The sequence below is a fragment of the Chinchilla lanigera genome, unplaced genomic scaffold, assembly GCF_000276665.1.
Source record: "Chinchilla lanigera isolate Chin_1 unplaced genomic scaffold, ChiLan1.0 scaffold00041, whole genome shotgun sequence".
Lineage (NCBI taxonomy): Eukaryota > Metazoa > Chordata > Mammalia > Rodentia > Chinchillidae > Chinchilla > Chinchilla lanigera.
Window position 1 is genome coordinate 15,719,010 of NW_004955442.1, and position 15,922 is coordinate 15,734,931.

The 15,922-nt window shown below is 53.0% G+C and overlaps 1 protein-coding gene across 4 annotated transcripts; it reads right to left on the reverse strand.

Moving 5' to 3' along the window:
• Positions 1-72: 72 nt before the first annotated feature.
• Telo2 (telomere maintenance 2) lies at positions 73-14,518 on the reverse strand. Of its 4 annotated transcripts, none has more exons than XM_005391562.2 (21): positions 14,281-14,515; positions 13,477-13,824; positions 12,386-12,663; positions 11,853-11,921; positions 11,431-11,578; positions 10,865-10,967; positions 8,851-8,919; positions 8,586-8,727; positions 8,368-8,504; positions 7,633-7,712; positions 7,327-7,449; positions 6,881-6,969; positions 6,621-6,712; positions 6,246-6,362; positions 6,071-6,142; positions 3,911-4,102; positions 3,058-3,149; positions 2,466-2,565; positions 2,054-2,118; positions 1,697-1,812; positions 73-615 (listed from the first exon to the last, which is right to left on the reverse strand). In XM_005391562.2, exons 2-21 carry the CDS (start codon positions 13,809-13,811, stop codon positions 512-514), a joined length of 2,523 nt encoding a protein of 840 aa, XP_005391619.1. In that variant the 5' UTR covers positions 13,812-13,824; positions 14,281-14,515; the 3' UTR covers positions 73-511. The 4 variants fall into 4 exon arrangements, 3 of the variants coding, with proteins under 3 accessions (XP_005391619.1, XP_005391620.1, XP_013373129.1); XM_005391563.2 differs by having other exon boundaries at positions 14,172-14,515; XM_013517675.1 differs by lacking the exon at positions 11,853-11,921 and having other exon boundaries at positions 14,172-14,515.
• Between the last annotated feature and the right edge of the window lie 1,404 nt (positions 14,519-15,922).

Consider the following 15,922-nt stretch of genomic DNA (forward strand, 5'->3'; position numbering starts at 1 on the left):
CCGTGTCCTTCCCCACTGCACCTGAGTCTGTGTAGAAGCTGACATCACCCAGTGAGAACCACAAAGGAAGGCTTCATGACACTGCTGCCCTATTTATTCTCGTAGGGACCCAGTGATGAGATGCCCACAAGAGGGCAAAGCTTGCTCTGCTGGTCCAGCACCTCTGCGTAAGGGTATTGGGGGCTCTGAACAAATGCCTCCTCTCCTCCTGGGGCTCGCACTGGCTCTACCCTTGAGAGAAGATTTTCTCGGTCTGGTACCTCCAGCCCAGCTCTAGTCCAGCATTCTGGCTGCCCTGTCCTATGGGAGGCAGTATGAGGCCCTGCCAGGCTATGGGTAGCTCTAGGGGTGGGGTGCAGACCTTTCTGCGTGTACATACAGTACCCCATCATCATCCAGACCTCACTATATTGCAGAGCCCAAAGGCTGCCCCAGTTCCACTCCTTGGACCCTCTTATCTTCCTGATGGCAGTGGTTCAGCTGGGCCTTGGATGGTGGGAAACCTAGATGGCTAATGAGAAAGGGAAAGGAGCCTGTCCTTGAGTCTCTCCAGAAGCAGCAGAGCCCTCACTGCTTGTTCTCTGCAGTCCTCATCCACATCCTTCTCAGCAACATCTGCCAAGGTAAGAATGAGAAGCAAAAGAGTAATGCTGCAGGCATTGTGTCACCTCTCCTTTCACTGAGGCCTTTCCTAAGGTTTTTCCCTCATACCCAGCAAAGGGTTCTCTACTGTGTCCCTCCATGGGCCCTGTAATTGGCCACCTGATGTAGATGCCTCCATCAGGAGGGAGGAGCCCAGCAATGGGCAGGTCACTTGGCCAGCCTACAAGTCTGCTGGACACAAGTGTGAGGAGTTGGTGCTGGTGCCTCCACCATCAAGCCTCATATAAGCACATGAAAGAGGAGCCAGGGCCTATGCAAGAGCTTGGAAACTCTCCCTCCAGTGCCCCTTCTGCAGGCTATGGTCACAGAGGCCAAACCCTAAGGATTTTGCAAAGGCCCACCTACCACCCAGCAGTCATATGTTAGCTGCCTGGGAAGACCAGATGGAAGGGGGCTTTGGGGCCTGGAATCACAATCTGCCCCATGGCTCTTAGAGGATGGGACTGCCATTCAAGGCCCTCATCATGGTCTCAGTCCTGGGATCCTGGAGAGCCACCAGGAACTCAGCCACCAGGAACCTCCACTGGGGCAATTACTTCCCACAGCCAGAATGAAACTGCAGTCTAAGCAAGATCCCTTTAAAATGGTCATCTGTGCCCAATGGTGGTGCCTTCCTGACACTGGGCCTCCAGGTCTAGATATTCTATCCATGGGTCACAGGGTAAAAAATTGGCTTCCCATTGGCCTAGCTCAGGAACTTAGAGGGGAAGGGTCACAGTGTCTACAGCTACTTTAAAAAGAATTATATCTGAAGGGAAGGGATAAGACATGGCAAAACATTCTACTGGTGAACTTGGGTGGAGGTTCCAGGCATTCTTCAATCCACATCACCTTCTGGGTTTGTGATTCATCAAAGTGACTCCTGCAGCATTCCCCAAAGTGACCATGACAATGGATGCCTCCATGCTTCTCAGTGCAAGCAAAGAGAGGCACACCCATTCAGACTAGCTGGCCCACACCTGGGCTGCTCCAGCCACTTCACATGCCCTGATGACCACCTGCCCCTGCTGACACAGCCTGGGCCGACACTTACCTGCCAGCCAGGACCTGGCTTCCAGCAGCTCATCAGACAGATCTCCCAGCAGTCGTTCAGCAGGTACACTGAGGAGGACGGAAGATACTGCAGACAGCAGGCCCCTGCGCACATAGCTACCAAGCAAGAAATGGGAAAGGTGAGGTGCAGCTTTGGAATGGAGCTGCAAGCTGGCACTGCTGGAACCACAGGGACAATACCCTGGGTCAAGGAGACCTCCCACCACCCCTCCAAGTCCAGCAGACCAACCAGCAACAAGCACACTTAGTCCTGTATTCTCCTGGCCACTGGGCCCGCTTTCTGTTTAGAAAGGACCCTGGAGATCCCACCCTGCCCCCAGCCCCACAGGCCACTCACATGTCAACATGGAACCTAAGGGCCCACACAAACTCCAGCAGGGCCTTGCCCATGGACACAGCCACCTGAAAGCAGAGGGATAGGTGGACAACATGTCCACTATGCTTGTTCCCCACACCTGGCACCCCATAGGTAGGCTTCTGTGGCTTGGTGGCCACAGGGCCTGGGCTCATGTGAGCTAGGGGTTGTGTTGGATTCCCTGTGGGGTATCCCACAAGCCTGTCACCAGGACCCAGGCTGAGGGAAGGATGAGCTCCAGATGTGCAATGCTTCATGCATATTGGCCATTCTCCCTCCCAGAGCAGGCCACAGCAAGCTCAAGCCCTACTGTATAAACATTCAAGGTAATTTCCACACTCCACTGCTGCAAATACAACATGGCAGGGTCTTCAGCTCCCATATCCCAACTCACTGTGGTGTTAACAGCCAGGTACATCAAGGCCCCTAAGGTGTGAGTCAGTCTTCCAAGAACCAACTGGTCATCTCCCAAAAGATCAAAGGTCACCAGAGGCCTACAACACAGAATCAAGGAAACACTGCAGCCCCAGTACCTCAGGGCTGGCTGCCTAACCTCTCAAGCTGCCAACGGAGATCCTAGGGCTCTGGAAGCCCTCCTGCAATCATCACTGTAGCCCCAAACTGCACCAGAAGGGCCAGGAAGAGAAGTCAGGAATTCCCCTTTCTCCACCATAGCCTGCCAGCAGGCAAGTCCAGCTCAGCCTGCCCAGGTGGGAGGAGGTGAATCACTGGGAGCACACAGGTGGCAGCACTAGCTGCCACTGACAGCATCAACTTCTTTGTAAACCCAAAATCTAGGAATGTTGACAGTAAGATAAGGCCCTTCCACAAAGCTCAATGACAAAGGGAAATTTCCAGAAATTTATATGTCATTTAACTTAAGCTTTGTGAACAGCACATTCCTGCTCACTGTCCCACCTCAGATCTCATCTTGCAACTCCACCTGTCCATAGGGTTATGTCAGAGTCTCCAGAAAACATGCTCACCTGTCGAAGTGTTGAATGAGGGGGAAGAAGAAGTAGCCAGCCACAGAGTTGAATTCATTGGGGCCACTTGCCAGCTGCCGCCGGGGAAAGCCCTGCCAAACACACATACATATGCACTCAGAGGTCTGAGGCCTCCGCACCCTTTGCAGGTCACCTGAGCCCTAAGCTGCACAGGCCAGGGCTTATGCTGGCTCCCTAACCTTGTCCTCCATGGCCCCGAGTAGAGGGCAGTGGGAATCAGGCTGCTGCAACCAGGAAGCTGCCTGGGGCCTGCAACAGGGAGTCCAGACCCTGTTCATGTAACATTCAGGATGGCTAGTCCTCATGGTAGACTGTCCTGGGCTGTCCTGTGGGATGCTGAGCAGCCTCTTTGCCTCCACCTCACTCCCACAGCCACTCAAACAGTCTCCAGTTATCTCCTGACATCCCAAGATAGGGCAAGACCACCATGGTTGCCGGGTGGGGCAGGACAAGCCTATAACTCCAGCACTCGGGAGGCTAAGGCAGGAGGATTGCCATGGCTATACAGTGAGTTCAAGGCCAGCCTGAACTATACAGCAAGACCCTGTCTGGAAAAAACCATGGTTGAACACCCCTGGCCACCCACCAGATCATCAATTTCTGATCTACCACTCCTGGGATGTTTTCCCTTCCACGCTCATTTTAAACCACACTGGTCTAACTAGCCTGTTTGCACCATAAACTCACTCTCCTTGAAGAATCAACAATAGCACCATCCTAAATTAGGATCCAGCTACTGTCTCAGTGTAGACTTGGCCTGCAGGAATATGACTGCTCATTTGCCACCCCATGTCCCCACACCTGCAACGACCTGACTAGGGTCCCAGCTGACCTTGGAAAACCGCCGGGTCTTGCTTCTGATTCTCTCTTCCACAACCGCTCGCCAGCCAGAACCCACAGTGTGGTCAGGCTGACCAGCAGCCAGGGCTGGCAAGCACGGGCCACCAGAACCATAGGACACCTGCTGGGGATCCCTCTTAAGATGCCCTGGCCGGGATAGCTCCTGGGCGGCCAGTGTCAGGACCTAGAGGAGAGGAAAAACCAGGGCAGTGCCACAGCTCTGAGAATGATCTGAAAAGTTATCAGCCAAGTGACCACAGAACTCCAGGTCAGCAGCAGTGCCCAGCATCCCAGACACTGCCAAGTGTCCCTAAAGCTCTTTGCTCTACTAGGTAAGTGGGCTGGGAGCTCCCTCAAGGTGAGTGCACCTAAAACTCTGCCAGTTCTGCCACCCTGAAGCAGCTCCTCCCTCCCAAGAACTCAACCTCACATAAAAATAAATGAAACCCTGACATATGCTCCATGTGAAAGAACTTAAAAACGTGAGCAAAGGAAACCAGTCACAAAGAGCCACATAGTATATGACTTCATTTATATGAAATATCCAGAACAGGCAAGTCCACAGACAGGAAACAGGATGGTGGATGGCAGGTTGGGGAGACAGAGAGTGATGCTAATGGGGAACTAGACAGAGAAACACCAGAAATGGTGGCGCATGCTTATAATCTCAATGCTTAGGAGGCTGAAGGAAGGAGGATCATGAGTTCAAGGCCAGCCTAGGCTACAAGACTGGCCTGACCTATGAAATAGGACCCTGTCTCAAAAGACAGAAAAAAAAACTAGACAGAGGATTGGTATACAACACTGTCAATGTTCTGACCATCACTGGATTGTTTACTGTGAGATGATACATTCTTGGTGTTTTCTTAGGTGGTAAAACATAAAACTTACCATTTAACCTTTTTTTTTTTTGAGACAGAGTCTCACTATATAGTTGAGGCTGGCTTTGAACGCATGACAATCTTCCTGCCATTCCATGTTGTAATGTATGTCAGACTTTTACTTCCTCCCAAGTGCTGGGATTATAGGCGTGTACCACCATGCTTGGTCATTTGAACCATTCTTCAGCAGACAGCTCAGTGACATTAAGCACATTCACAAGCAGTTATCACCATCTATCTATAGAATTTTTCTATTTCTGTCTTCTCGTGTGGAAACTCTGTCCTCATTAAACACTGACCTCCAGGCCCTGGTGACCACTCCTGCCTGGCAACTGTGGGCAGTTCACATATTTGTGTCATGCAACATGTCCTGAAGCACTGGCTTTAATATGTTGAGGTTCATCCATGTTGTAATGTATGTCAGACTTTTACTTGTTTTTGTAAGTGGATAATGTTCAGCCATTGGGAGACCTTTTTTTTTTTTTTTTTTTTTAAATTTTTGAGACAAGGTCTCATGATATAGTTCAGGCTGGCTTTGAACTCACTATGTAGCCCAGGCTGCCATCAAATTTGAAGTGCTGGGATTACAGGAGTGCACCACTTATTTATCTTTAAATGGTAAATTTTATAGTGCATAAAATACATTAATAAAACTGTCATTTAAAATTAAGAACTTAGGGCTGAGGATATAGCTCAGTGGCACAGTGCCTGCCTGGCAAGCGCAGAGTTCTCAGTTTGATTCTCAGTACCCCCCCAAAAAAATAATAAAAAAATAAAATAAAATGAAGAACTCAATAACTAAAGACCCAGCCCCTACACTGGAGAACGCAGGCTCTGCTCACATGATGCCTAGAACTCTTGGCTCCACAACAAAGAAGCCTGGGGAAGGCTTTAGTCACTGTCCATGTAGATTCTTGACCTTCCCCTCTTAACCCTCCAAGCATAACAGAGGGTACCACATACATACCCCTTACTTTTCTACTGCAAATTTTTACTTTAGTGTAATAGTAGCCAGCTATGCATCTCAGTACTGTTCCCTGAGGGATACAGGAAGCAATCTTTGTGTTTACCCATTTGGTATGACAAAAGGCAAAGTATGTACATGTGTGCAAAAGTGTCAGACCAAGATTTATACCCACATTATCCCCTGGGGAACAGTTTTTGCATATGTTTACCTGAGCATCATAGAGGGTCCAACAGACCCACACCCTTCCAGGATTTGTTAAGGTAGCTTGGGTCTGACAGGGAAGACAGGGGCCCCCGGCACTTACATCCAAGATATCCATGCGCTGCCGTAGGCTGTAGTTCAGGGCATAGAACTGTGAGGTCAGATACTCAGCCACCTGAGCATAGCAAAGGAGAAGCTACTGTGACCAGGACCCCAGACAGCCTCCAGGAACCACACAGCCAACGCAGGCACAAAATCCCACCTGCACTGGGACTCACCCGGGCTGGGTCCATGACTGTGACAGCCACTAGGGCTTTTTGGCGCAGTCCCTCAAATCCCGAGACACAGGTCCTCTCCTCCAGGTGCAGAAGTACCTTGGCCAGCTCCACACTTACCTGTACTCAGGCATTAAGGGTCAGGGGCCCCTCAGGCTCCGGCCACCCAACCCAGTAGCCCCACTGCTGCTGTCAACTCAGAGCTCAGGCTGCCTGCCTGCCAGCCCACCCCAGCAGAGACTCTAGGTCACAGACCTCCCAAGGGACACAGCAGCCAGCAAGATGCTCCACCCTTCCATGACCCAGCATGGCGCGGGGGACTTGCCACCATAGAACTTTCCAATCTCCCCTGTTCCCTGACAACCCCGCACTGCTCACCTCTCGAGTGGCCTCAGGGCTCCTGCATACTAGGCCCTCGAGGGCCCGCAGGGCTGCCTCCCAACGCTCCATATCCTCAGATGAGGTCAGCACTGCACAGAACACACACAGGCCCCAGTCGGTATCAGCCTCGACCCTAAGCAAGAGAAGCTGGGAGGCCCAGGGTGTCAGGACAAGGGCTGGCAGGTGGCTCCAAGACAAGATGAAGACAAGGCTCAGGCACCTTCAGAGATCTGCCATACTATTCCAGGGAGGCCCACCTTCTATGCAATCCCGGACATACAAGGGTGCCTTGCTGCTCTTCAGCTCTTTGTCCCCCGACATGTCATAGGGGATGAACTCATCGTCACTGTGACAAAACAAGACAGGCACTGGAACGACCCACCCCGGTGGAGGAAAGCTCAACCTACATGCCCCTTCAACTCGTCCATCCTCAAGAGCACATGCTAATAATGCCGGACACTGACGTTCCCACAGCCCCGAAGCTTCAGGGAGCACTGAGAAGCTAAGGCTGCAGCATGCCAGGGACCCTACAAGCACTTGCTGGGGAGAGCAGGGAGCAGAGTGTGAGGACACGGGCAGCACAGAACCCCCACAGGTGCCTCCTATTGCGCTGACTTGTCCAGAATCCCGTACCATGCAGGCCATAGGGCCACCCCTCAGCCACCATTTGGGCTCAGAAGAGACCAGAGGAGCCATGCCCTACCTGTCCAGGTCCGAGTCAGAGCCCTGTGGCCCAACTTGGGGGACACTGCCATTGGCACACTCTACACCACCATCCATGGTCTTTGCAAGGATCTCCGCAGCAACAGGGGCTGGTGATGGGCCTCTAGGAAATGAGGAATAGAGCCTTCAGGGGTCACCCAGGTGAGCCTGAGGCTTATCACTTCCCAAAGAGACACCACTATCACCTCCACTCACATATTCTCTGACTTCTGCCCTGGGGACTACAATCCAGAATGATGAGGCACACTCAGATTCAGGGTGGGGAAGGGGATATGGAGATCCTTACCCCTCCTCTAAGGTGCTGCCGCCTGCAGTCCAGGGGGTGGCCAAGGCCAGCAGCTCACGGCTCAGCTCATCTTCTTCATACTAAAAGTATAATCACTGGAGTGAGTGACACCCAGCAGCTCACAGATGCCACTTCATACTGACAGATGCAGCAGCACCAGGTCCTCCACTCCAACTATCCATGTTTATTCAGCAGGCTTCCCCACAGCCAGTCACTCTCTTAAAGTACCTTCCACATGGCCACCTTGAGCTGAAGCCAGAAGGCCACTTGCTCCTGAGGAAATGGGGATTCCTAGGGGTTTGCCACCCGTAAGTACTTCCCAAGGGGCTCAGGAAATAGAAGAAAGAATGTCTGCCAGCACACAGAAGGCCAGGCAAGTGAGGAACTGTGCTGGACATGATGGTACCTACACTACTCACTGGGCAGCAGAGAGGCCAATCCCTACAGCCCACAAAAGCCAGCCCTAGGGCGGTGGCTCCCTTCACCCCACTTCCCTTGATTTCCTGTGTAGACAAAATCTGGAAAGGTATCCAGAGACTCCGCCCCTGGGATCACGTGCGCATGCTTAGCCCCGACACCATGTGGCCCCACCTATGGCACCTAAACCCTTGGCGCTCAGTGTAGATAACATGGGACACACCTGGGCCCCAGGAAGCCCCTCGGGCTGGAGTGACAGCCAGGGTATCCCAGGGCTCTGCTACCCAAAGGGGACAGAGATGAGGTGTCTCTGCTCACCTGGAATTTGAGGGGAGGCCCCTCACGGTGGATCCGGGAGCTGAGGACCTCTGCCACAATCATGCCCAGGCGGCGCACAGCAGGAAGACTGCTATCAAGGTGGCACTTCACACCTGCCATCATGCTGCCCAACAATTCTGGAAGCACCAGACATGCACCCTGAGGGCCCCTTGGGGTGCCCAGGATAGGGGTGTGCTCACGCAGTGTGCTCTACTCACCGTCCCGGATGTCCTGCAGCTCTGACTCCCCTAGATGTGCCAGGCAGACAAGGATGGCTGCGCTGAGGTAGTGCTGCTGTGCCAAGGGTGCATGTCGGACAGCACTGCTGCTGCCCCACGTCTCCAACAGCTCTTTCAGTGCCTGCAGGCAGCACAGCCTACTTGGTCAGGCAGCAGTTCTACCACAACCCAGACCATCCTCACCAGCACTGAGGCCCTCCCACCCAAGTTTGGACAGCATGGGTACCAGACAGACAGTACTCACCTGTATAAGGAGTGGCCGCCGCTGGCTGTCCATGGCCAAATATCCCAGCAGGCTCTGCAGCATGGATATCTACAACAAAAGCTGGCATCCTATCTACTGGACAGAGACGGCCTTCTAGACAGATGCCACCTGCACAGGGGCTCCCAGGGGTCCATAAGCCCAGGATGAGGAACAGGTTTGAGCCAAGGGCAGGGCACAGGGAGTACAGAAGCAACCCTTCACCTCCCAGTAAGAGGCACCCACCGGGAAGCTCCCCTCTCCCACAAAACTGGAAGCATGAGGTTCTCAGGGGCATTCATCACTCCTGCATTCATCAGTTCATGCATGTAACTTTTCTAAGGAAATTTTCCATTTCATCCAAGTTTGAAATCTTGAGTTATGTGCTATCTATCAGATTTCCTGGTTCTGTCTCACAGTGGAGGTCACCCTCTGCACTGTGGGGTTGTACTCCTCAGCCACTTTTGTTTTTTTTTTTTTTTTTTTGGTTTTGGTTTTTCTCCGGTACCGGGAACCGAACTCACGACATTGTGCTTGCCAGGCAGGCACTTTGCCGCTGAGCTAAATCCCCAGCCCCTCCTTAGCCACTTTTGGATCTACACACTTTGTGTACAGTTCCCACCCCATAACAAACCTCCAATGCCAGCACAGCCTGCCTGGCACCAGCTTCTATTTTTCTCTGGGTTTCTTCCTTTTGGTAAAGCTCCAAGATGTGATTCTCGATTCATATTTCTCTTTACCTTTTCCTTCTTTATTCAAACACTACACGAAATGATAAATTTCTCTCCTCATCCCCACATCAGCTGACTTCACATGCTTTTTTGCACAACTGCTTTGCTATGTTTAGTTGTAGGTTCTGCCATTTTTGTTGTGTTCTCATTTGGTCCCTGAATGACTCCACATAATAGTAATACTGTAGTTACTAAATTATTATTTTTACTACTGATTTCTAATTCAACAGCCTTATCTGAAAATAGCTACTGGACACTCCCTCTGGTATGTGCAGTTCTTGTTTTGTAGCCTTGTGCTATTGCTTTGCTCATGTTCCAGCAGTGAACTGTGAGATTCAGGGGCCTTGAATGTCCTACACAACCATGACTGTTCTCTCTCAGAAGCCTGTGGGGTGTTTCTGGCTCACCCAAAGCCACATTGTCCACCTGCCCCTTGAACAGGACTGAGTGTGCTTAAAATTAAGCTCAGAGGTAAACACCTTCCACCCTCTCCTGTGTAGTCACCTGCTAGGCTCATGGATTCCCAAGTACTTTCTAGGCTTCTACCTCAGTTTCAATGCCTTGCTGCCAGTTGAGAGCTTCATTTCCAAATTGGCCACTACAGCTTTGATCTCCACATAGGGGCCAAAGTGAGTCTTGCTAATACAACTCAGTCTGGTCCCCTTTGCTCAGAATCTCCAACTGCCTACCTCACCCAATCTGGCCTGCTCTCCCCACAAGTCCTGCTCTCCTGCTCTGTGGTCACCGGGGGGCTATTATCACCTCAGGCCAGCTGGCCTTCTTCCCAGCTAATAGGACTTCACCCACTCCTGGTCACACTCCTGCTCTACCCTTGTCTGCTCAGAAATGTCTCTGCAGAATCCTGCAGCACTTGCTGGCCTGCTGGGCCCTGTCAGCATCAGACACACCACACTGTGTATTAACTGGTGCACATATTTACTCTCTCACACACACAATGCACTTAGTGAAGGGATCCTCTTGGGTGGTCAGGAGGGTGGAAGGATCTGTGAAGTTCACACTTGGTGCCCAAGCCATAGCAGGGACCATCAGCATGGAAGGGACATGCCTACCACTTCACTGACATTTCCATGCACCTGACTACTGTTCTAAGTGCACTCTGGTTTTTTGCTTCCTTGTGGCTGGGGGTGGAATGCAGGACCTTGTGCATGTTAACCCTGAGTGTTTTCTCTGAGCTACACCCACAGCCCCTTTAACTCCCTCTTTTCACAATGGTTCTTCCTATGCTAAGGGTGGCCCACAGCCCATGCCCTGCCCATGACACTCACCGTGTGTTGGTACTGCAAGAACAGAAGCTTCCGAGTCATCACAAACTGGGCTTTCTTGCTCTTCACCACCAGGTTTCCCAGCAATCGTGACAGAACTTCAGGCCTGCAGAGGCAGGATGAAGCGGGGTAGAGTTGCAAGGTGGTTGTGGATGTGCAGGCAGAGGTACCGGGGAAAAACATGCTCACAATGCTGACAGGCCTAGGTGCCACCTGCTTGCTGTGGGCCTTCAGGCAAGCCCCTTGACAACTTGAGCAGATTCTTAGCCCTTCTTCCTCCCAGGGACAGCCTGAGCCCCACACTGAGCTAAGCACTTAACACAGGATGAGAACCCCACCATGAACAACCAAGTCTAAGGCCATATAGAGCAGGGCTTCACCCAGAGCAGGGCTCAAAACTTTTCTGTAAAGAGATAGAAGGCACCTGCTTTAGGTTGATAGGCCAGTCCCCCACAACCATTCAACTCTGTAGTCATGGCTGAGAACAGCCCTAGGCAGTTACAAGAGTGAATTAGTATGGTTGGCAGCCATGGCAGAATCTGCTTCCCAACTCTAATCCTGCTGCTTACCCTGGAGCAGCCACCACAAGTCCTGTCAGCACGGCCTCCATGGTACGGTCAGGTACTTGTTCCATCAGGCGCCAGCAGACCCGCTGCCAGAGGCAGCTGCCCTGGGTGAGCGCTGTCAGCCGGGGCACCAACACATCCAGGATCTCTTCTGAGGGGACACAGAGACCTGAGCCTCAGAAGCTGACGTGTGTCTGCAGCCCTGTGGGCTCACTACTGGCACAGTCAAGGACTAGTGCCAACACTGGCAGATCCAGGGCCAGGTCCAAGAAAGGGCACCCCACAAAGGGCTGGAGTTAGCTTGCCTGCCACTGCTATGGGACATGTGGAAATTCCTAACCTCCCCAAGGGAACCTCCCAGGAGGTAGAAGGATCGGGGAGAGGGTAGCAGGCATTGCCCTCTTCCTAAAGCAGGCAGAACTCACTCTGTCTCCCCTGGATGCAGATCTTCCCCAGGACTTGAGACACGAAGGAGACAGAGCAGTCCAAGCCACCTGGGACACAAGGTAAGACCAACTGACAGGTGGTCATTGGGAAAGACACAGGGAACACCTGCCTTGGTGGGGAAATGTGCTTGGGGGCTAAATCTGAATGTGAAAACACCAGCTAACTCTGCCCTTTGTGCAGGGTACCACAGCACGAAGGGCATTCCTGCTTAGATTGAGTGATCAGCAGGCAGCAGCCTGGCCCTATTTTGATGATTTTGCCCAACGTCCAACCAAGAACTACCAGAACCTAGGGCCAGCCCTAATCCCTTTTTTGGTCAAAAGCCAAACCAGGATAAAACTTAAATACATGGGTTGCTATTGTCTGAAAGAGTAGATGTCACTGACGTGTGTCACAACATCACCTAAACTCCAAAGTCCTCTGAGACCATGAGACTTTCACTAGAGGGGGACAGAAGAAGAGGAGACGATGGCCTGAGAAGAGGTACACTGAAGCAGGGGCACCTGCTCACCTCGTAGAGCATCCACGATGCCTTGTAGTACCCGAACTACTTCCTCGCCGAGCAAACGAAAATAGTTTTGGGGGAAGAACAGGGCCAGGTTGTCCTGCTGCAGGCAGTTGCCCAGGTGATCAGGCAAGCCCACCACCTTGTTGAGCAGTGTCTCCTGCAACAGGGGGAAGCCGGGCTTCTTCTGTGGCCGACACTGCTCCTCCATTAAAGCTGCCATCCTGCTCTGGCTCAGAAAGTTTGCTAGCAGCTGTGCCATCTTCATCAGACAGAAGCTGGGGCTGAACAACAGCAGAAGTATTGGGTGGAATCCTTAAGCCCCTTCTATCTCTGCATTTCCTTCTAGGCACAAGGAGTTTCCACAGCCCCTTATTAGACAAGCAGCCCCAACAACTTCATTATCCTTTATGTCCTAACTCATAAACTGAAGGAAAATACTTTGAATTCCACTGACAAATAACCATTTACTGGTGAGATATGAGTGACACTGGGCCCTGCACAGCTCCCCCAGCTCACAATCACACTGAACACAGCCGATTCCTGTCTACCCATGCCGATATTAATGCAGTGCTTGCTTTTTAGCACAGTAATCTCTAAAAACCCAACTTCTCAAAGCAAGTGTTCTTCCAAGGATTGTCAAGTAATCTGCTGTCAAATCTGGGACCTGCCTGGTACTAGAAGCCCCTAGCAGCTACATGTCCCACAGCCCTAGCTTCTCTTGAAAGCCTGAAATGTCCCAAGATGGCCCTGATAATTGGCAGAGGCACCCAGGGAGCTTCACTACAGGGAGGGAGGCCCTATAGTGGACAGGGACAGGGCCCTATCAGCTGGGGGAAGTGGAGGTTCCATGTGCCACCTGCAGCAGTGATGTGACCCTCTTCCTCCTTCAGTCCTCTGACAAGGCTGTAGAGGAGGGCCTTCCTAGGAGTTGCAGAGGTGGACACAACCACTCTTAGTGTTCAGGTATTCAGCTGTGTGTAAGTTCTGTTCTCCCCCCAACACAGAATTTAGAGACCCTGTTGTTCACAATCACTCTGGCCATTCTATGCTTCCTGTGTCACAGACAACCCCATGACCAGACCAGTCCTGCTCACCCAGCTGTGCCCTCCAGAGCCTCCATTAGCACTAGGAAGGCTTGATCAGCAGGGCCCTTCAGGAAAAAGCTGTCAAAGAGCTCCTCCAACTGGCCATCAGGCGACAGCTCCAGCCAAACTGGGCTCAGCTTGCTGACCAGACATCTGAGAAAGGCAGAGAAGTGAACAGTCGCAAATTCCTCCTGTTCCTCAGGGAGGGCTGGATTCTCTGTTTCTCCCAGGTACCGCTTCAGGAACCCAAGGGTGGAGAGAATGAGGCCAATATCCTCGCAAGACGAGAGAGTGTGAATGGCTTCCCTTACGGTCAGTCGGACTGCAGACTGCGCAGGGTCCATCCTGCGGACAGGCCTAAGGGTCAAAGAAAAGCACGAGTGAGATGGCCAAGAAGCCTAGTTAGTCCCTCGGGATGTGGGAGACGAGGTCTTCCTCCAGCCTTCTCGGAACGGGGCCCCACCCCGCCTCCCTGGTCTCTTTCATCCCTCCCTCCTTCCAGGGTCGGACTCGCGTCCACTCCTATAGGTGCCCTCTAGGCAGGTAGGCGGACTCCACGCTGCCCAGAGGACACTTCCATCGTCCCAGCGGGTGCCCCGGGCCAGCGGGTAGAGGGGCCCAGCAAGGAGCAACCTGCGATGCGCGAGGCTGCTGCAGGCCCGAGAGCCAGAAGCCCAGGGTGTCCCAGCCACTAGCCCTCTGACCGAGCACGCGGGCACGACAGGCTGCCGCGGGACCGCAAAGTGTCTGTCTGCTGTAGGACTGCCCCGCCTCCGACCGCGACACGACCGAGACCGCGACTCTGAACTCAACTCAGCCCCTATGGACACCAGGAGCTGCACTAGCCCCCACGCGCTTGATCCCGCGCGCTGCCGGTGCGCCGCCGATTCGCCGCCGCAGATTCGCTAAGGTGTCGCAGCTCCGGTCTAGCTCGGTCACAGCCGACAGAAAGCCGCGAGCTCCAGTCCCCGCGCGCAGCCGGAGCTGCCGCGGCATTTTCGAGCCTCGGGGGACAGTTCCCGTCGGCGCTCAGCCACGAATCTGCGAGGATGCCGACGGCTGCCGCATCGCGCCTGCGCGGGGAGGGCTGGCTCAGGAGGAGCTAATCTGAGAGGTCCGAGGAGCTCGTATGGGCGGGGCCTGACGGGCCCTGGTTTGGCAGGAGCGTGGTCCGATCGTTGCTGTGGGCTAGGTTTGAGAGATGGCAGGGGAATTTTGAGCCGCAGGTGTGGGCGGGGCCATTGGGGGCGAGGTCAGAGGGTTGCTGGAGCCCGGGCTTTGGGGAATGTGTTGGGTGGAGACTGGGCAGCGGCTGAGAGAGCTGCTCCTGAGGGTGGGGCCCAGCCTCCCAGGTGGCTGCTGCTCGGGTCCAGCCCGAGGCTTCGCCTGCTGCGTCTGCTCCCGGAGCGCCCTTCAAGAGGGGTCCGCACCGCCTTCCCGGACGTTTTGGCGCGTGGCAAGTTCGCTCGGGGGCGAGGCCTGGCTCTAGAGTGGGACTTGGGAAAGGATGAACAAGGCAGACGAGGAGCCACGAAGCTAAACTCAGATATTAACGACTGCGAGTGTAGTGGGCAAAGGACGTCGGGCGAGGAGGACGGACCACGTCCTGGGCTGTGTAAACAAGCGAAAATGGAATGTCAGGGATCTGTGCCTGAGTTGCGGGAGCCGGAGATCCAGGGCTTGGAGCCCCTGGGACCCGTGGCTGCTCCTCTGAAGAGTGCGTAGAAACCATCCCACCGTGGCGGGTTGTTCCGCTGGCTGTCGTGGACAGTAGGTGGGCTTCAGTTTGGGGCGGGGATAATCTGGAAAGGCTTGCCGAGGCAGGGACGTTTCAACAGAGATGGCTGTTGGGGTACAAACAAGCACCCTTCCTGGACAGCAAATAGAGGGGATAAAGGGCCCGCTCACATTGTAAGGGCAGAATAGCATACTTGTAGGCATATTATAGTAAAAGTTAGAAATCAGCTCATAGCCTGTGACTACGCTCATGCTGCCTGTCAAGGACATAGTCAGCCTTGACTATCTACTTCTCTTTGATAATGTGCTGGGCCAACTTGACTGTGTCCAGCTTGTGTTTTCCTTAGTTAGAAAAATATAGTTTGCAACTTGCTTCAAGTATTTCATGTCTAGGACAGATGGCCCAGTCAAGGACCCATTTAACTCTGCTTGCTCTACTCACATCCCTCCCCTCCTTTCCAGAGCGTTAAACAATGTTTACGTAAACCTGCCTGACAATGTATGACAATTCTTGTACTCCATGTAACCAGTCATGTAATAACCTGCTATGAGCTTTGTACTTCCCACTCGCAAACCCTATTTAAACTGAACTCAAACCTGACTCTGGGCTGGTGATTTGAGCCTCTGAGTTCCCCAGACCATTAGCATAATAAAAGTTGCCTTCTAACTCCTTGGTGCAAAGACTCTTCCATTTGGTTTGATACTGGTTTTTCCACTA